Source organism: Haliotis rufescens, unplaced genomic scaffold (genome assembly GCF_023055435.1).
Source record: "Haliotis rufescens isolate VD_foot unplaced genomic scaffold, xgHalRufe1.0.p SCAF_12, whole genome shotgun sequence".
NCBI lineage: Eukaryota > Metazoa > Mollusca > Gastropoda > Lepetellida > Haliotidae > Haliotis > Haliotis rufescens.
The window spans coordinates 203,626-226,034 of NW_025963802.1; the positions used below are offsets into that span (position 1 = coordinate 203,626).

General features: G+C 40.0%; 2 protein-coding genes across 3 annotated transcripts in view; one reads left to right on the top strand and one right to left on the bottom strand.

The window, feature by feature from the left end:
- LOC125378209 overlaps positions 1-22,409 on the bottom strand; it is a 58,322-nt gene that overhangs the window by 32,932 nt on the left and 2,981 nt on the right. The window lies entirely within an intron of this gene.
- LOC125378374 (uncharacterized protein K02A2.6-like) lies at positions 21,736-22,407 on the top strand. Its single transcript, XM_048393824.1, has one exon. It carries the CDS (start codon positions 21,736-21,738, stop codon positions 22,405-22,407), a length of 672 nt encoding a protein of 223 aa, XP_048249781.1.

Below are 22,409 nucleotides of genomic sequence, written 5' to 3' on the forward strand. Positions count from 1 at the left end.
ACGTTGGTGGAACGTCGGGAGAAAATTAATAGCAATGACCAAGCCCTGTGAATATTTCAAAATATGTTTGTCCTTTGTTAGCAGTATAAAAGGAACCCAAAGCCCTGCTTATATTTAAATATCAGAAAAACGCTTGCTGAAAACATTGTATAGCTTCACATATACACTAGATCAAAATATTGAAGAGTAATGAAGTAACAAAACTATTTCGTAGCAAACGTATGTTGTGTAAAACAGATAGTTGTCAACGGTATGTTAGCAAATTCATTTTCGCATATCCCAGGAATTGGCATTGTTTCAGTTTTGATTTATAATCTCGCTCTGAAGGCATCGATATGCAGAATGAATGGAATCTCTGTGAGGTTGTGAGTATTATCATCTATTAGGGTGTACGTTTAGCATTTTGAATCACCAATCTTCCAGAATGGAAACTTCATGTATGTTTTGAAATTATCCTTTTAGGGGAAAGGGGTTGTGGCTGAAAATTATTTAACAAGGACATTTCTTAGGAATATGGAAAGAGTTCTGTCGCTTTTATTTACAAGTTGAAACACACAGATGTAACAAAATAAAAGATGGTGAAAGGATGTGTAATTAATGCAACATGACTTTGTTGATGAGTATCAGTATTTAAAACAAAGTGATTTCTTGGAAGGGCAAAGAATGTCGTTAACCATGGAAACATTTAAAATAGCCAGGAATAGAACAAGAGCTTTAAAAGTAGATTGTGTTAAGACATCTTAAGACCAGAAAAACACACATCTATTGTTTACAGGATGCACACTTTACAGGTGATATGGAGACACAAATATATTAATGAGTGCAGAATTAGTTTATATTCAAAGAATGATTTGACTTTGATCTTGTCAGAGAAAAATGTATGTTGGTAAGGAAAATTATCACGCACGCCAGACTCCATGAAGTTCGATGTCCTCCATAGCTTTCTCCAGGAAGAATCCATATACTGATGTCTCTACACCATCTTCGGAAACAAGATACAAATATGTGTGTGGATTGCCACGATACTTTGTTCAAGCATACCGATAGCAAGTATATTCTCCTGCTTCTAGATCTAGTGCTTTTCTCCTGGTTTTTTATACTGGAGCCACTTGTAGCCCATTTTTCTGTAATAGATCCTCGTATTCCTGGTGTATTTGCTGCAATTCTGAAAGCAGTTCTGGATTTGGTGCTGCAACGACTCGTATTGGGTCCCAATGGATAGTCTTGTCTTCCACTACAAAGGATTTGGTTGGCTCTATCGCGATTTGGAGGGGTTCTATTTCTGGCAGCCAGAAAGTCTTTCTACCATGTTTGTCCTCGTGCTTTTCAAATATTAGGTCCATACTAGAAAGAATACGTCGTAGCTCTTTTGTTGCCCAGACACTTTCTTCTCGAAGGACAATTCGGGTGCTATCTCCACTTTCTCTTTAGCCAAGTACAGAATACACCCCCGGCTCCAATTCCGAGGCTTTCTTTGTTCCAGAACCTCAAATCGTATAGTCTAGGTTTTCTCCAGTTCGTCTATTCTTTTCTCTCGTAGTTGTCTTTGCTTTTCTAGTTCTTCTCCTACAGCACGACGCCATAGATTGGTTTTCTCTTCCGTTTTGTCTATTTCTCCTTGTCTTAGGGGTATTTTCTTAGGAGGAGAAGAAGGAGAAGGAGGAATAGGTGGAGAACTTGTTGGCAGCTCGAGTTGTATTGCATTTTTCTCTGTCCTGTCTACAAGACCAAGCGCTTCTTCGACTACATTGCTATACAGAAGCGGGTCCTCGTCTTCCTTATTTGTTCTTTGGTAGGTATGCAATTCTTTGGAGGAAAGATGAGCCTTGTTTTTCAATCATCCTTTGTATCCGAGATTGGTGAGTGGCAGACTTTGTCTAGGATGCAATAGAATGGTGCATTGGATAGCCGCAAGTTCTCTATTCCACCCATCTCTCGAACGGCTTCTTGTTTCTGGTATCTGTAGACTGGCACCTTTTCTCCACCCACGTGATGCTGGTAATAGTTCTAGATCTGTCGGACCGCAGTGGTCTGGTCTTTGTAGGATGAGTGGATTCTCCCTTGGTGGATCGGGGAGGTTGGGGAAGGCGCCTTCACCGGCTAGTCTACGGAAGGTGCAGTCGTTTTTTCCACATTGGCACTGCTCTGCTAGAGTTTTGGTAAGTATTGAGAATCGGGTACACTTGCCAGCGCACTCGTTGTTGTACAGATGTTCTATATTCACTATACAACCAGGGATCGCTATCTGGTCTGGGGCCTTGAGGGGCAGCCGATTTTTGGGTGGGGGTAGGGTGGTGAACCTGTTTGTCCATAGTGGGCATTTCTTGCTATCAACGCAGTGGTCTGTGGCGCCGCATTTGCAAGTGGAAGTAGGATCCTCGAAGATGCTTGGTGGAAATGGTGGTGTAGGACAAGTGGTGAGACAGTCCCCGCATTGTTTGTACGGATTTCTTTCACTTTCTCTAGAGGAAACGATAAGAAGTTTGCCGAGGCTTGGATGCTTGTTGTATAAGAAAAAGAAGTCTAGTATCTTGCCAGCCTTGAGTGAAGGATGGAAGACACATAGGTATATCTCTAGAAACTGCTTTGGGATTTGGTACCGCTCGTAGAAAGTATACCCTAAAGACTTCAAGATTTGTTTCTCTCTATCGGATAGGAATAGAAAAGGGTATGTTTTTTCGAGATAATCGTAGGCCTCCAATAGTTCTTTTTGTTTCGTTTCTTGCTGTTGAGAATTTGCCCCCTCTTGGTTTCCACGAATTCGAATCTATCTAGCTTGTGATATGTGGTACTTCTGTTTTGCTGCTCGAACAGATAAAGTGCCTGTGCAAATTTTGGTGTATGCTTCTCTTGGCAGGGCTGCTTTTGGCATTTTTCTATATCCTATGTACCTCAAATGTTTAATTGCGAGTACACCTATTTGGGCGCATTCATGTTTGTTTCTTTTCCTATACTTTGATACAATCCTGTTTCGGCACCTCACATTTTATCACCACAAATATTATTTATGTCATGTCGATCGTAGAATAGCATCATCATTTTAATGGAAGAAAAAAAAAATTCCCATCCTGTAGTAGTAGTATTGGAGTATAAATCTAGCCCCATCGTGGGTGTACCGGTCTAAGGGTTCCAGGAGAACTATCTATACTACTCCTTTCAACATGACAACGCCCGGCCTCATATTGCTCGACTTGTTCAGGAATCTCTTCAACAAAACAACGTGAATGTCATCCCCTGGCCGGCTCGCTCCCCTGATCTCTCACCAATCGAGCACATGTGGGATGAGATGGATCAGCCCCTTCGACGTCAACCACGTGTTCCACAGACACTCCAGGAACTTCAAAACATGCTCCAGCAGATATGGACAGATATCCCACAGGACTTTGTGCAACGCCTGGTCGATTCCATGAGACGAAGATGTGTTGCTTGCATCGCAACCAGAGGTGGACACACACGCTATTGATTTGTAAACGGACATTTTGGCATGTTCATGTATTTTTATGAAATCACACATTTTCTGAAGTCAGTATGGCAAATTAAACCATTTGAACACTTGAGTCATCTGTCAAAGCATGAACCAAGGCAATCCATCTCTCAAGCAAAACAGTTCAGTGAACCATTATTTCTTACTGTGTTCTTTTTTCTATTTTGAATACGTCACTGACAATTTTGATGTAAACGTCGAAAGACAAGCTATGTTTGCATCTTTTGGCCAGAAGCAAAATGTTCTTCAAAGGAAAATTGCTAGAATTATTGAATCAAAATAATATCTCATGGAATGTTTCAGTAAGGGAAATATTAATGCTAAATGAAGGTAGAGGGAACATTTTCAATTTTTACCCAGAATGGTTTTACAGGTCTTTCTTGTTCATACTCACAATAAGAGCATACATCCTTATCTACACCTTTCATGTTCAACAGCTCTCTTTAGTATAAATAACTCAAACAATGAATCAAATTTAATGAATTTAACAATGTACATGTATTTGGTATTATAAACCGCTAGTTTGGCACAGATGTGTGTCTGGCACTTTCAGGCACTGAAATTATTTCCCCCTCGGGTCTGCATGAACAAGTCTTAGGTTTACTACCAAGGACCATCAGAATATACCCATATAGGTATACACTATATACAACGGTATATACATGGTCACATGTATGATCAATAAATATTGACATCTCACACTGATGTCAATCATTAAAAAACATTCGTTGGCTTGGAATTTTTTTCTCTCTGGAAGAATTTCCATAACAAGTACACTCTGTCAATAAAGAGTATTAAATTAATTACTGGTATACCGTAACTTAACCACAACAAGCACGAGGTATAAGCCTCACGAGGATTTATAAAACAATGACTGGCCAGCGAGCCTGTATAGTTGATGTAAATATGTTGTGCCCTTTGAGATTTTAGAAATTGACTGTATGTCTGCTCAAACTATGCCTTTACCAACAAACCAACCAAAGTAAGATATTATATTCTCTAGCAATAATGTCATTTAGCAATATTTAGCTAAATGGTGTTATTGTCCCGCCTGATAAATCTACCTTAACTTATAGATCTAATCTTAATGTAATTCCAGGCATATCCAAGTAGTCTATGTACATCATATATTCCCTTTCGTCCACATGGACACATAGGCGCACACTCATACACAAGCATATTCAAGTTTACATAATCACTCTAAGTTATAATCATAATTTAATTATACATTCGGTTACTCATAATAATTATCACCCTTCATTTTATGATACGCAAAACCACAACGATAACACATGGCCTTGTTGCTAAACAAATTCTTCTCCTTGTTATCGTCTTTGTTTGTTTCTCAAGTGACGTCATATTTATGATGTCATATATATTACATCATTTCAAAAACACTCACTTCGCCATCTTGTAACCGTGACCTAAACTAGTACACATACATAAAAATTACCCTACCTCACTTCCCTCGCTCTTGCCGCACCTTCATGTACATAGTAGCAAAATGTAAAAACATTATGAATGTTGTTGTTATTGCTGATTATCGCCTAATGTTATAGTTACAACACACCAAGACGAGTTGTTCTGGCAGTAAGAGCACGGTTTGGCTTGGCATTTGATTGACAGACAAAAGGACCGAGAGGTGATCCTTTTGTCTGTCAATCAAATTCAAAGCCAAACCGTGCTCTTACTGCCCAAACAACGAGTAGGTGGGTGTGTTGTAAGTGACTTGAAGCACGGGTTGCGACGGTCATTCCAAAATTGCGCGAGTTTGTGTAAAATTTAGTGACGTATAATATGACGTTAACTTTTAACGTTAACGTTTAACTTTTAATCTAATTGTTAAATCAAGTGTAAACTTTGGAATTTTCAAAGGCACATTAGAAATGTCAACTATTAATTTTCCGAATTTAGCAAAATGCGTTCTGTGTCCAGTTGTTTATATGTTTGACAGTTACATTGTAAACTTTTAATTAAGTTATAAACATTTCTATTGTTTTTTGTTGTTTATTTACGTTATTACTCTTGAACACTGTGTACAGTTATCATGGGATAACATTTATACTAAGTTATCTTATAATAATTAGATCTACATCAAGTGCTTTTATGAGTTATCATGATCATTTCATATAATTGTAGTTTTAGCAAGTAATAATTATCATTAGGTAAAATGCATATATAAAATATCAGTAGTTTCAGTTAAAGCTTTTTAGATGGTTGCTAGCCTAAGGTAATGGGAGCGCGTCTTCTAGACATACTATTCAATAAGACAAGAGTAACGTCTACATAGTTTAATTGATTTGAAGCTTTTAGATAAATGCTAGCCTAAGGTATCAAGATCCCATCTCCCAGACAAAGGATATTTATTTAAGTATATCTGTCATCACCTACCGGGGTATATTAGAATAACATTACTTCAATTAAGACTCATTAAGGATTAGCCCCCATACAAGCTCGTCTATAGGGCATTAAGGATTAGCCCCCATACAAGCTCGTCTATAGGGCATTAAGGATTAGCCCCCACACAAGCTCATCTATAGTGACACCCTAATCTCTTTCAAAGCACTCTTTCAAAGCATCCAGTAAATATGTCAACAAGATTAGTGCCAGTCCAACAGGATAAACAGGATTTAGTATTCCCCTCTGTCTAGCCATCCATTTAGCTTAGGACACAACCAATCGTGTATCATCCAATCACATTCCATTTTATTGTTTAAATTTTTGTTAAATACATACTGTAGGCAGGTTTTAAGGAGAGAAGGGGTTGGACTCTCTTACCAAGCAGACCTCTCTCCCACAGCCCAGAGTGTGTACCGACTCTCTGTGGCACCCTCAGTTATTATCTAAGTATCTTGTAAATTGTTAATTGTTCTTGTAAATAAAATTGTGATTAGTCTCCTGTGACTCTGGCTCTTTGCTGACTAATTCCCCAAGAAAACCAGCACGTCATTTGGAAGGTATTGTTCACCCAGAACAGTTCCATGATAATTTGGCGGAGAATCATCGTTTTCGGAACCACAGAGTCCAGGAACTAACTACGACCAGCTACAAGAACCCATTGGAGGACATGTCCAACTGTGATCATCTGATGGAATAACAAGCAAGCTGCATCAACCTCTGACCTCAACACTGGATTAAAGACAACCAACTCCTCCAAAGACACCAACAAAGGAAGAAAAAGTCTTCAAATATTGTAAGTACGACATTGTTGATAACTTGTCTTCCTTTAATTTAGTACGGTACATACTAATAGGTGTCATGGCAAATATGGAGTCTGGTATGGAAAGTAACTTTGAAAGTGAAATTCCAACAGTGTCTTTAGTTACGCCCCTTGCCAAAAGTGTAATTCAGGCAAAATTTGGCACAACAACAACAAATTGTTTAGTAGACACAGGGGCATCCATTTGTTGTATTTCGTCTGCTTTTCTGAGCACAGCTTTTGAAAACCTTACTCTTGGAAACTCACCCTTTCCACAGGTAAAAGGTGTTGGCGGCGAATTGCACAAAGTGTTAGGTTCAGTTGTGTTAGATTTTGTCATTGAGGAGCAGGAATTTTCTCAAAGATTCTATGTACTGCCTACACTGCCGAAGGCAGTGATACTAGGTGAGAACTTCCTTGATGACAATGATGCAGTCTTAGATTATAGCTGTCATTCCTTGATACTCAACAACAGCACCTCAGATAGGCAATATATCAATTTCATAGCCAATTCAGTGCATGAGATTAGTGGATTAGCAAAAACAATAGATCAGATTTACATCCCCCCTCAGAGTGAAATTCATTTCAAGGTCAGACTATCAGAGACCAAAGAGGATTCCCTCATCCTCATTGAACCCATTGCTTCCCTCACTGCTCATTCTGAAGTAGCAGGCGGTAGAACTCTTTCTAAATCAAAAAGCAAGACTGCTACATTTAGGCTTATGAATCCCTCCCAAGAAGAAAAGGTTCTTGACAAGGGTACAGTTGTAGGCAAATTTAGTTACATTGACAAAGACTCTGTTTTTGAAATCGGCTCTGACCAACCATTCATCAGTACCGTTAACACTGACAATGAGAAGAGAGACAATGACACCAGGGATTATGTCAAAATTGCACAGGAGTTAGGATTTGATTTGACCAATACACAACTGACTCCAGACCAACGACACAGACTACTTAGATTTTTGGGACAAAATAGAAACATGTTTTCAACGAGTCTTGCAGATTTAGGTAAGACTGACATGCACCAACATATCATTGACACTGGCAACCACCAACCCGTTAAGAGTAGACCATATCGTCAATCTCCTCATCTCCAAAAAGTCACTGAAGAACTTATAGATGATTTTCTGAAGTATGATTTGATCGAGGAATCTACTTCTATGTATTCAGCTCCAATTATCCTAGTCAAGAAACGCGATGGCTCATATAGATTTGTTTGTGACTACAGAAAGTTGAATTCTGTCACTTTACCAATGTCTTGGCCTCTTCCTGTTTTTGATGATGTTGTTGATAACATCGCCAATGCACATGCTAAGATCTTCTCAACTTTAGACCTTGCTAATGGCTTCTTCCAAGTGCCATTACATGAAGATTCAAAGCATAAAACTGCTTTCGTCACCCATCAAGGCCTTTATCAATTCAAACGATTGCCCCAAGGTTTGACAAATTCCCCACTTTGTTTTCAACAGCTCATGAGCAAAGTGCTACGAAAATTGCTTTTTAAGGTTGCGCTGATCTACATTGATGATTTGATAATTTACAGCAAAAACTTTGAAGAGCATCTTCAACATTTAGAGCAAGTATTTTACTATCTGAAACAGGCAAAATTAACACTAAAGCCATCCAAATGCAATTTTGCAACGGACAAAGTATCTTTTCTGGGTCATGTTTTATCATGTGGAGGTGTTCAAGTTGATGACAAAAAGATTGAAGCAATTAGAACCTTTCCAGTGCCCAAGTCACAAAAGCAGATTCGCTCCTTCTTAGGTCTCACAAACTTCTACAGGAAGTATGTGAAAAATTACGCTCACATAGCGCTTCCACTGAATGCCTTGCTAAAGAAGCATTCAGAGGCAGAAGTAGGAAAGAAACCAAAGTTCCAATGGTCACTTGAGTGTGATCAGGCATTCAACACACTCAAACATGCTATGAGCAATACACCTGTTCTGGTTTATCCAAATTTTGACAAAGAATTTCTTCTCGCAACTGATGCCAGTGATATGAGCATAGGTTTTGTTTTGAGTCAAAAAGACGAGAAGAATAATGAACATCCAATAGCTTATGGTGGTAGAGCTCTTCATGGCAGCGAAAAGAACTGGAGCATTACAGAAAAGGAAGGCTTAGCTCTAGTTGAAGCCATTAGATCCTTTCGTCCATACCTTGCAAATTCAAAATTCACAGTCTACACTGATCATATAGCATTGAAGTGGCTGAAATCCATCAAGGATGCCACAGGTAGGTTAGGGCGATGGTCTTTGGAACTTTCTACCTACACTTTTGACATTGTTCACCGCAGCGGCAAAGCCAATGGGAATGCCGATGCTCTCTCACGTAGGGAATATGAGGAAAATATTAACTGTAATGATCAGACAGAAGAAGATGCTGAGAAAACAGTCTTCTCAGTAACTTCAACTCAGCAAAGCAAATCAACTAGCAGTACCACAATCTTGCCAAACACCCATTCATCCACACAAGTCACACAGACAACTCAGACTGAGGATATTTGCACACCTATTGTCAATCACTTAGAATCAGACACACAGACAACACATTGGTCAGTCACCTTTGAATATGAAGAGGATTATCAGTCAGTACCAGTTAATGTTGTCGCAGCATTACATGCTACAAATGCTGATGTTACCCAAGACACATTGGTTGAAGTAAGTATAAAAGAACATCCAAATTTACGTCACCTACAAAGGATTTGTCCAGATTTCATCCAAATCTTTGACTACAAAGAGGATGAAGTCCTTCCACAAAATGAAAAGGATTGTCAAAAGATTCTTATTGAAGCCAATACTTTTGAAATTGATGAAGGCATCCTATACCGATTCGTTCCACAAAGACAGAAAGGCCACGCAGACAAGTTCATTAAACAGCTGGCAGTCCCAAGAACCCTCAGAAATCAAGTCCTGCAATCCTATCATGACTCAGAGTTTGGCGGTTGCCATCATGGGAAAGAAAGGATGCACAACACCATGAGACCTAAGTACTACTGGCCCAAAATGTACAGCGATATTGCTACTTATGTCCAGACATGTGAGGTATGTCAACAGACCAAGAGGCACTACCATGGCAAGAAGGCACCACTTCGTCCACTACCTGTAGAAGAGGTCTTCACCCGATGGCACGTTGACATTCTCGGTCCCCTGCCAACAACACCAGATAAGTACAAATACATTTTGGTCATCACAGATGCATCATCTAGATGGTGTGAAGCCTTTCCACTTCGGACCCAAGAAGCCAAAGAAGTAGCAGATGTTCTCGTCAGAGAAATATTTTGTCGGTATGGCGCTCCAAGGACCTTAATTTCAGACAGAGGTCAGAACTTCATGTCCAAACTTATCAAAGCAATTTGTGAACTTTTGGCAATTAAATTTACCCATACCAGCCCATACCATCCTCAAACTAACAGCTGTGTAGAAAGGCTCAACTCTTATATCAATCAATCACTAAGAGCCTACTGTAACAAGTCTCAAAATGATTGGCCCCGTTTCATTCCTGGCATCATGATGGCCTATCGGATGGCTCCAAATTCATCAACTCAAAAATCCCCATATGTTATGCTTTTCGGCCGGGAAATGAGAGCTCCACAAGATGTATCATTAATTCCAAAAGAAAATTTAGGCCACAATAACAAAAGTTATCTTTCCAATTTGCTTGAGGAGCTTAAAATCACTAGAACAATCGCAGCTGAAAACACTGCTCGGGCTAAGGAGGTGTATTCAGAACAATATAATAAAAAGGCTAAAGAACCAGAATTCGCCCCAGGTCAAAGAGTTTGGCTTTACTGTCAAAAAGTTGAAAAAGGCCTTTCCAACAAATTAACCAAAAAGTGGTATGGTAGCTATTATATCATCCATACAGGTCCAAATTATACCTACAAACTGCGCCGAAGTTCTGACGACAAAATACACAAACCACTGGTCCATGCCAACCGTCTGAAGCCATATTTTGATCCTGCTGATCGTCCACAGTATCCTCCAGAACCATACCTCAATAACCCCAGTGACATAGATTCAGGAGTCATGGATGACAACGAGGAACCAGTCAATGATACTCAGTTTGACAGCAACAATTCCCCATCAACAAGTTCAACTTACCAGGCTACTGATCAATCACCTCCACAACAGAAAGGTAAGAAGGTCAATTCCAAAACAAAGGCAGGTACTTCCAGCAACAAGAGTCCGAAGCAAAAGACCCCAACAAAGAAGAAAAACCCTGCTTCAAGTACAACAGAAAAACCTACCAGTCCCACGGCAACCATGAAGGAAAATCATGCCACACCAGGTCCTAGTGCTCCAACCAAGGTAAATGAAAAGGTAAATAAAGGGAAAAGAGGAGTGAATAGTAAGCATCACCAGCCCAAATCCAGAAAACAACCCGACGACAGCCAGGTACAACCTCCAAGTCCAACATCAGGTTATCAAACCAAGGACATCCCTCAGGTCTTCAATCCAGAGGACATCCACTCAATTGTTAGTTCCAAGAGAGCTAATGGCAAAATCTACTACAGAGTAAAATGGAAGGATCCAGAAAGAGGAAACACATGGGAGTATGGCAGCAGCATTCCAGACTCCATTCGGAGAGAATTTCACCTCAAAAGAAGTATGTCAGGAAAACGACGAAAACGTCCACTGAAGAATCATAAGTTTTTCGACCAAAAGGAATCAGCACTAGACAATAAATCAGTCAATGTTCTGTCAGGGAATACAATGTCAGGAAATGTCAAGCAAGACAACACCAAACCATACTGGGAATCGAAACCCAAACCGTACCGAAGCGAACCAAACCATACTGGGAAGCGAACCCAAACCGTACTGAAGCGAACCAAACCATACTGGGAATCGAACCCAAACCGTACCGAAGCGAACCAAACCATACTGGGAAGCGAACCCAAACCGTACTGAAGCGAACCAAACCATACTGGGAATCGAACCCAAACCGTACCGAAGCGAACCAAACCATACTGGGAATTGAACCCAAACCGTACCGAAGCAAACCAAACCATACTGGGAATCGAACCCAAACCGTACCGAAGCGAACCAAACCATACTGGGAATCGAACCCAAACCGTACCGAAGCAAAATAAACCAAACCCTATCGCATTGAACCGAAGGAAAATCAAAGCGAAACAAACCAAATTCAAATAAAGTAAACTTAACAACCGAAATGAACCAAAACAAAGAAAAGGCAAACCAAATAGTTACAAAAACTAACAATGATATACACCTTTTGTATACCGTATTAATGTAACAAATCAATGCACTTGTTATATGCACATGCACATATAATGTGTCTAATGATTGTATCCAAAAGTAGAAGGATATTACTATTTTTTTTTCATGATAAACTTTTGTAATTTGCCGCCAATACATTCTTCCTGGTCATGACACCGTTTAGTAATAATTATGTACTGATCTTTTACATCATAATTATCATATTTGTTTTATTTTCTAGTTATTACAGACAAACTAAGGAAGTATTTATATATGACATATTATTTGAACATGCTAACTCTCTTTTCTTTGTTTCCATGTAAAACCTCCATGGACACAGCCTACTACCTTACAACCCCAATCCAGGATGTGGAACTCAAGGCCTCCTACATCACCCATAAAGCCACCAGTACAGAGTGCCAAGACAAGCCAGCTCCACATCCAGAACCCCTGATGACAGCATTTTTATATTATGTTTCATTATATCAAAGAGACTCTATAATAATTATTATTCACTACTACCAGTTTAACTTTATACATTGTCCATCTAAGCCTTAATTATTTTTATTTTTACACGTTTGGGGTCCAAACTTTTTCAGACGGAGGGGAAGTTATCATGGGATAACATTTATACTAAGTTATCTTATAATAATTAGATCTACATCAAGTGCTTTTATGAGTTATCATGATCATTTCATATAATTGTAGTTTTAGCAAGTAATAATTATCATTAGGTAAAATGCATATATAAAATATCAGTAGTTTCAGTTAAAGCTTTTTAGATGGTTGCTAGCCTAAGGTAATGGGAGCGCGTCTTCTAGACATACTATTCAATAAGACAAGAGTAACGTCTACATAGTTTAATTGATTTGAAGCTTTTAGATAAATGCTAGCCTAAGGTATCAAGATCCCATCTCCCAGACAAAGGATATTTATTTAAGTATATCTGTCATCACCTACCGGGGTATATTAGAATAACATTACTTCAATTAAGACTCATTAAGGATTAGCCCCCATACAAGCTCGTCTATAGGGCATTAAGGATTAGCCCCCATACAAGCTCGTCTATAGGGCATTAAGGATTAGCCCCCACACAAGCTCATCTATAGTGACACCCTAATCTCTTTCAAAGCACTCTTTCAAAGCATCCAGTAAATATGTCAACAAGATTAGTGCCAGTCCAACAGGATAAACAGGATTTAGTATTCCCCTCTGTCTAGCCATCCATTTAGCTTAGGACACAACCAATCGTGTATCATCCAATCACATTCCATTTTATTGTTTAAATTTTTGTTAAATACATACTGTAGGCAGGTTTTAAGGAGAGAAGGGGTTGGACTCTCTTACCAAGCAGACCTCTCTCCCACAGCCCAGAGTGTGTACCGACTCTCTGTGGCACCCTCAGTTATTATCTAAGTATCTTGTAAATTGTTAATTGTTCTTGTAAATAAAATTGTGATTAGTCTCCTGTGACTCTGGCTCTTTGCTGACTAATTCCCCAAGAAAACCAGCACGTCATTTGGAAGGTATTGTTCACCCAGAACAGTTCCATGATACAACACTAAAGAAACATTGTAAGTTTGAAATTTTTTCTCAAGCTAGTAGGCGGGGCTTGCTGATCTTGGCACCAGCCAATGGTAATAATCTTAAACAAACCGTGCTCTTACTAGCATGATACAGCACGGGTAAGATCAAAGGTACCGCTCGCAACCCGTGCTACAAATCAATAAATACCGTTAGGTGTGGCAAGGTTTGGATGGGCGCTGGACCGATAAGGTTTCGCTCGTATGCTCGGTTGCCTGCTTGTACAGTGGGAGCCCATTCCAGCCCTCATGTTTCCGTGGGTGGACACAAATGCATACAGCTCGTCTGCTGTACAGTAGAGAGCACATGGTTTTCGCTGCTGCTGCTGGGAGTTATCTCCCTTTGCTCGGTCTAGCGCAAGCTCCTTCCCAGCGCGTGACACTTTCGTTACACTCTCGGTAACTAGTATAGAGAGCTCCGCGAACGGGCTATCGCTGTGAGAAGCTTGGGTCTAGCGCCCGTCTCCGCCTTCCACATATCCAAACATTCTCTTCTGTTATTATTCTGTTCCATAGCCCATAACAGGTCGGCTGATAACATCAGATCATGTGTTACAGTATCAGAACCCTTCATTGTCAGTATCAACACTTCAAAATCATATATTTATGTGAAATTAGTTTTTCAAGTAACTTAAACCTGAACGGAAGTCCACATTGGGACGATATATTAAACTGCTGCTGTAGCTGAGCCGCTTTGTTTTCGGTGACAGTAGTCACATCCTGATATCTTAATCTCTTAATCTCTTGTCCTCTGTGACATCCCTGTGCTGTTTTATGATCAAGGAATTACATAAAACGAATAATTTGTAAAATGGTTTCAGTAATCACATAATTTATATTAAAGGACCTAGCTGTATATAATAACAGGTCCGTGGTTATATGTGACTATATCGAAGATGTCATTTTAACATATGTCGACCAAAACAGCGTTGTATAACTGCATGCTAGTCCTTGGACCTGCTTGATTTCACTGTGACAGTGTTATAATTAGTTAAATAATTGAAATCAGGGATGTGTTTCTACATCACATTGTGGTCACAATAGTATATGTAATAGAATCGTCCATATTACAATAGTAAAAGCAGTAACTTGAGAGGTTTCTGAAATATGTCTGATTGTGGCCATGGAATTAATGAGCCTTGACTAGATATTCAATCCATTTTTAGTTTTTGTTTTGTTTGTCATTGTAAACAATTTTCCGTATTCAGTTCTTCGTGGCCCAATTTAACGTGCAGTCTCCTCCAATTCCACGATGTGAATAGAAATGCACAACATTTACATTAGATGAAAGTGTTTTTATATAATTCTTTTTACAAAGTACCGCTCGCCAGGAGAAAATTAATATCGCTTTATATGATAGACTTTTCGGAATTAAATTCTGTTCGTGCAAAACGATAGCTATGGATGGTAGACGGTATGTACAAGTACCAAATATATCATATACAGCATTTTGACCCCGATCTATGGGGGATGGTGCATATCGAATATGTTATATACATATATTATTGAGAAAGAAATATGGAAAAATGCACACATACATCTGACATGAAATATACATCACTCATAATTAAATGCGGGGTGTTTTATATCAGCCATATGTTATATCTACATAATGAAAATTAATTGTTTGATAGGCATTACTTAGAAGTTGACAGATGACAAAGTAGACACAATTGATGGATAACTTCTTTAATACTGTAAAGGTGACGTTTCAGTTTAGACCCTTATGCCATTGTCAAGCAAGTCTTGTCAAACTATAGTCCTTATGCCGTTGTCAATCAAGTCTTGCTTGACAACGGTATAAGGATCTATACCAAAACGTGATTGATATTATAAGCAAACATCCAGCAGGTCGGAGGACATCTAAGCATGTGTTGCCGGGGGACCACTTCTACACGGAATCAACTTCCTCAGTGGCCTATGGTGGATAGACGTCTGCAGAAGGAGTAAGTTTGTTTGTTTGTTTGTTGTTTAACGCCACACTCAGCAATATTCAAGCTATAGGACGGTGGTCTGTAAATAATCGAGTCTGGACCAGACAACCCAGTGATTGACATCATGAGCATCGATCCGTGCATCTGAGATACGATGACATGTATCAACCAAGTCAGCGATTCTGACCACCTGATTCAGTAAGTCGCCTTTTACGGCAAGCATGGGTTGGTGAAGATCTATTCTACCACGGGTCTTCACGGGTCAGAAGGAGTAAGTGGGTGAATATGTATTTACACTGCTTTTAGCAGCATTCCAGGAATATCATGGCGCGGAACACCAGAAATAGACTTTACACACTAAACACATGATGGGGATCGAGCCCGGGCCTTCGACGTGACGAGCAAACTCTTTGACCACTACGCTAACGCATCGCACCCCTGAGAGCGGAAGTTAAAATAAACAGGAAAAGATAGTACCCATGCTTGGCGATTGGCATGAAGTTGATGAAAGAACTGTACACAGTACATATTCTGTTTTACAAAACTCATGTAAGAATCCATGTATTACCCTCACACTCCCTCGGTAAATACAAGAATTTCTGAATTCCGACACTCCTTGTGTGACACACAAACTGGTATAAAAATCGCTATAAAAGTACCAATCATGACCTGTCTCAATATTTGCTAAGTCTGTAGTCCTAATCACTATCAAAAGCTAAAATTAATTATAAATATTTAACAGTTGATAGATTTTCAAGGTGTTATGCCGCTTCTGCACAGTTTGATTATGGTAATACAATGATAAATATATAGGCAATAATTAATAAAAATCAATACCAATCTTGGACTATGACCCTTCAATATGTTCTCATAAGTTGTATTGTCAACAGCTAAAAGAATTCCTTTCACTGAACATGTGAAAGGGCTATCCCATTTCTGGTCAAGGGGACATGAGAAGAAATCTTAAGATTCCATTAACTGTAGATTTTAAAGGCATTATCCCACTTCTGGTCGAGGCGACATGGGTGATAATATAGTAAAAAATCTCTTAAGATTAACAGTATTGACCCATTGCATTCAGATTCTGCTCACAGGTTTGAAATGTTATTTACTATTAGCAAACCCGTGAGCAGAATCTGAATGCTATGGGTCAATATTTATAATTTTAAGAGATTTTTACTATATTATCACTCATATCGCCTCGACCAGAAGTGGGATAATGCCTTTAAAATCTACAATTAATGGAATTTTAAGATTTTCTTTTGGCTGCTGATAGTAAATAACATTTCAAACTTGTGAGCAGAATCTGACTGCAAAGGGTCAACGTTTCTACTTTTAAGAGATTTTTGACTATATATTATTCATATCACCTTGACCAGAAATTGGATATCACCTATCTTAATCTTAATCTTAAGATTTCATCTTGGCTGATGATAGTAAATCCCATTTCAAAGTTGTGAGCAGAATCTGAATGCTATGGGTCAATATTTCTAATTTTAAGTGGTTTTTGACTAAAGTACAGTCGGAAATGCTAGAAAACTCCTTTTGGCCAGTAAAAAAAACGATATAATTTTTCACAGACTGTTGTTATTGAAATATCGAGCAGCTACCGATCGCCCTACATTGTGACTGAAAGTATTTCAGTCACAAGGAGTCCTATTGACAAGTTTACAGGAGAAAAATCCGAACGAAAACAGGAAGTTTACATTTATTCTAAGTCCAATGATGGCAGTCTGAAACGGACAACAGAAATATGCGCACATGACTCCGTTATAATGATAATAATGTAGTCTTCATAAAACATCTAATCCATACACAAAAATCATTTTGAGAAAATTCTAGATGTGCATCTTCTAAAATGACAAAATGACGCTGCGTTTGTTTTGTTAACATTGTTCCCATGATGAATGTTACATTACACTTGCATAGCCATAACCATGGTACACGATATGGAGTCTGTACTGGGAAATGTATACAAGTTCTTTACACTTTAGAGAGATAGAGAGAAACCATTTGTTAATTTAGATGAATTACCGAACTGCCCAAGCTATTGGGTTTTCAATTCATACCATCAAGTCTACGGTATGCTAAATAAAACAAAACATGTATAGGGGTTGTCTCAAAAAGGAAACTGGGGCGTAAAAGGATATTAGACAGCTTTGATACAGGGTGATTAGGCGTATAGTGTACAAGCTTTATGAGCAGAAGGTAACCCTAACTTGTTGTAGAATTTGGGAGGAATTAAAGATACAATTAATGTTAACTGCACTAACCATTGCTCTCCAAGAGATGGGATTTCGATACACTGCGCGTGGCGATGACCGAGCACTTTACAGGGGAAAATATTCCATCCTGTCTATGAGGTCACATTATCTCCGAACCATTTATAACTATCACAGTTAGGGCGTCCAGGTAAATTACCTTGATGAATCATTCCACTGACAACATGTGGCTATCGGCAGATGGACAAAACGTACCCATAGACCATCCAGTAAAGGTAATCGTGTTATTGTTTTGCATGCTGCAACCCATGATATGGGGCTTTTTGATGGATGTGTGCTTGTTTTCGAGGTGAAAAAGAAACTGGTGATTTTCATAAGAAAATTATAGGAGGTGATGTGTTCATAGACTGGTTGGAACTTCAGCTATTGCCCATTTTAAACAAAGTCAGTGTCATTGTCATAGATAACGTCAGTTAATATAACGCCCGGGAATCAGATACTGTCGCCAAAACCATGACTAGTCTGAAGGCGACCACACAGGAATATATGACATTGTCGACTTCAGACCATATGAAACGAAAGTTCAACTCATGGAGAAAATTCGGCTGAATAAGAGCCTTGTAAAGTACAGGACATATGTGCTGGAGGCACAACACGGTCACGTTGTCTTACGTACGCCAGTCAGACATTATGAGCTCAACCCTGTTGTGCCCATCTTGGCTAAGTGAAAAGGGTTCGTGGCAAGACATAACACAACATTCAAAAGTACAGATTCATATACGTCATCAGCGGTGGTAAATGCTACCTCAAGAAATCATCTGCAGAACAACAAATACTCCCTGATTCCACAACCGCAACCTTCCAATACTCATGATCATCCCGTTTCATAGCTCTTAACTATTCCATCATGTTTCCAAGCAAATATAATGCAGTACATATCCTAAATTGCTATCAACGCATGTCAATTAAGTACAATAACAGCAATATTTTGAGACCACCCCCAACTCGGTGACATTTCCACCTGGGAGAATGCACGGGCCGGTGTGAGGTCATCACCTCAGGACAGGTGTTAGGTAACTACCTCAGGTTATAGGCCATTTCATACATGCATGACAACACACGAATATTTTCTAAATTGATCATCATTTTACCTGTAAAAATACATTTTAAGGGTAATCACAGTGTCAGTTAGGACAGGCTAGATTAGGGCAATTTGCCTTATTTTGATATATGCTCTTTTATAGTCCTTCAAAATCTACAATCAATGGAATTTTAAGATTTTTTCTTGGCTGCTGATAGTAAATTCCATTTCAAACCTGTGAGCAGAATCTGAACGCTGTGGTTAATATTGCTAATTTTAAGAGATTGTTGACTATATAGGTTTCCACGGGTTGCACAGTCGTCTAAGGCGCCGCGATTCGCTGTGCAGAAACCTATGATTGTGGGTTCGAATCCCGCTTCGCCCCTGTAATATCTTGATAAGTATTATATTACCCGATGTACCCCAGAACTATTTACTGTAAGAGTAACGCGTATGAATACCCCACGTGCCTGTGAAGGTAGTCCACACGTGCTGTCACTCGGCTATGACATGTTCACCGGCCATGTGGCTGGCGGAATAAAAGTCTCTCCCGAACGCCTCTGGTATTCTCTCTAGTCTGAGGGCTAAGTTATAACAATTGGCGACGAGGTATAAACCTGAAGATTTGCGAAGTTTGGGAGCGCAGTCGAGATGGCATCGTCTGTATACGGGAATCTTGGCGAGTTTGACGAAACAGTCGAAGATTGGAGCCAATATGCGGAGCGAGCCAAGATCTTCTTCCATAACTGAACGTAAAAGTCAGACCCTACTGAGTTCTGTGGGAGGTAAAACTTATGGATTGATAAGAGACTTACTTCGCCCAGTAAAGCCGACGTCAAAAAGTTTTGAGGACTTGGAAAATTGTTGAAAGACCATTACAACCCCCAACCGTCGAAGTTTGTGCACCGCTACAATTTCAACATGAGAGTACGGAAGTCCAACGAGACCATCAGTGAGTTTGTTGCTGTATTGAGAAAACTGACTGAATTTTGTGATTATGGAGCATTCCTTGACGACATGCTGAGGGACAGATTCGTTTGCGGTATAAACAAACAGAAAATGTTATCCAGCTAGGTTACTGGCAGAAGATAATCTGACATTCACCAAAGTCGTTGCCATAGCAACATCAATGGAAGCGGCTGACAAAAATTCTGCTGATCTTCAGAATCAAACTGCAACATGCAGTGACACTGGCATCGTCAACTTTATTACGAAGAAACCAGCCAGGGGAGGTAACTACAGTTCTTCTTGTTTTCTGGTGGCGGAAGACATGACCCTTCAACATGCCGTTTTAAAGATCCAGGAGTGTTACTCGTGTGGACTTGCTGGACATTTATCACAGAAATGTCTCAAGAGGAGGGGAAATGGTCAGAGGAGAGCTTCACATCGAGGTGGGAGACAGAGTCGAGGTTGCCGAGGTAAACATCACAGACAGTACGGAAATAGAGCCAACTACATTCAAGAACATGATTCACAGTCGTCAGGATTCTGAGGGATTTGTGGATGTGAGTGAAGCATATGAGATGTTCATGGTTTCTGGTTCAGTGATCAAACCAGTTTATGTACCAGTACAAGTCAACGGTCAAGAGTTGAAGATGGAATTTGACACTGGGGCTGCGGTATCCATTGTGAGTGAAAAGACTCTGTCACATCTTCAACAGGGTGTAGAGAACTTGACTGTGACACCTACGACTAAATCATACCTTGGATACACCGGAAATAAGCTTGATCTTGCGGGACAGGTGATGGTGGAGGTTGATTTTCAAGGAGTGACTGCGAGTCTACCCCTATTAGTCGCCCGAGGGAACCGTGCTAGTCTGTTTGGACGTAACTGGATTGATGTGTTTGCTGTTGATTGGAATATAAGCAGTTTGAGAACTGTGTTGGATAAGCATCCTGAAGTGTTCAAGGGTGGTTTGGGTACGTTCAAAGAAACGAAAGCAAAGATATATGTTGACAAGAATGCCCAACCAATCTTCCATAAAGCAAGACCAGTCCCATATGCATTGAAGCAGAAGATTGAACAGGAGCTTGATCGCCTACAGAGTAATGGTACAATAGAAGCTCTAGAGTTTTCTGAATGGGCAGCACCAATAGTACCTGTGGTGAAGTCCGACTCTAGTATTAGAGTCTGTGGTTACTATAAAGTGACTGTGAACAAAGTGTCCAAGTTGGATAAATACCCAATTCCAAAGACAGATGACCTGTTCGCAACATTAGGAGGAGCAAAGTTCTAATCTGAGTTGGACCTAAGTCAAGCTTACCAGCAGGTCTTGTTGGACGAACATTCCAAGCAGTACGTCACAATTAATACACATAAAGGACTCTTTCGGTATAACCGTCTGCCATTTGGTGTGTCGTCAGCTCCTGGTATATTTCAACGCATCATGGAGAATACCCTACAAGGTCTTGAACAAGTTCTGGTCAGGATTGATGATATTCTGATTGGTGGCCGTTCGAGGCATGAACACTTGACACTCTTAGATAAAGTTCTGAGGAGACTAGCGGCAGCAGGTCTGAGAGTTCGTAAGGACAAGTGCAGCTTCATGGCAACAGAAGTTGTGTATCTGGGATACCGTCTGGATAGAGAGGGCACCCATCCAGTCGCTGAAAAGGTCGAGGCCATCAAGGAAGCGTCACCTCCGCGGAATGTGACAGAACTGAAAAGCTACTTGGGTATGCTGACCAATTATGGAAGGTTCATGCCAAACCTTTCCACTGCTCTAGAACCGTTACACAAACTGTTACAGAAAGAAGTACCATGGAAGTGGACAAGCCGACAACAGTCAGCTTTTGAGAAATCCAAGTCACTGCCTGTTCTGATAAAATTCTCGTTCATTATGATGCGAAGAAGGAACTGATTCTCTGTTGTGATGCATCGCCCTACGGAGTTTGTATGGTACCGTCTCATCGTACTAAAGAGGGAGGCGATCGTCCCATTGGATATTCATCACGATCCCTAAACTCAGCTGAAAAAAACTATTCGCAACTGGAAAAGGAAGGCTCAGCAATGCTCTTTGGGGTGAAGAAATTTCACCAGTACCTGGCAGGAAATCATTTCACTACAGAGACTGATCACAAACCGTTGTTTGGATTATTTGCTGAGACCAAAGTGATACCAATGATGGCATCAGCCCGGATTCAGAGGTGGGCACTAACATTGTCTGCTTATGAGTATGAACTTGTCTACAGACCAGGATCACAGATCGTCAATGCGGATTGTCTGAGCCGACTTCCTGCGAAAGAAAAACCAAGTATTCAAGAAACACCTGTACCTCCGGAATACATCATGCTTCTGGAATTGATGGATACTACACCTGTGACCTCCAAACATATTCGTTCATGGACGCGCCAGGATCCTGTGTTGTCAACAGTGTTGAGATATGTGGAGTGTGGATGGCCTAATTTCTGTGAAAACCCAGAAATGAAGGCATACTACTGTCGCCGTGATGAGCTGACAGTACAGCATGACTGTGTGTTGTGGGGTAACCGTGTAGTGATTCCCCCGCCAGGTCGGGATAGGATTATTCGTGAACTTCATGAGGCACATACAGGAATCAGTAGGATGAAGGCACTTGCTCGTAGCTATGTGTGGTGGCCTAGCATGGATTCAATTCTGGAGTCGACAGTGAAAAAGTGTGAGGTGTGTCAGCAAATGCAGCAGATACCAGCTAAGGCATGAAT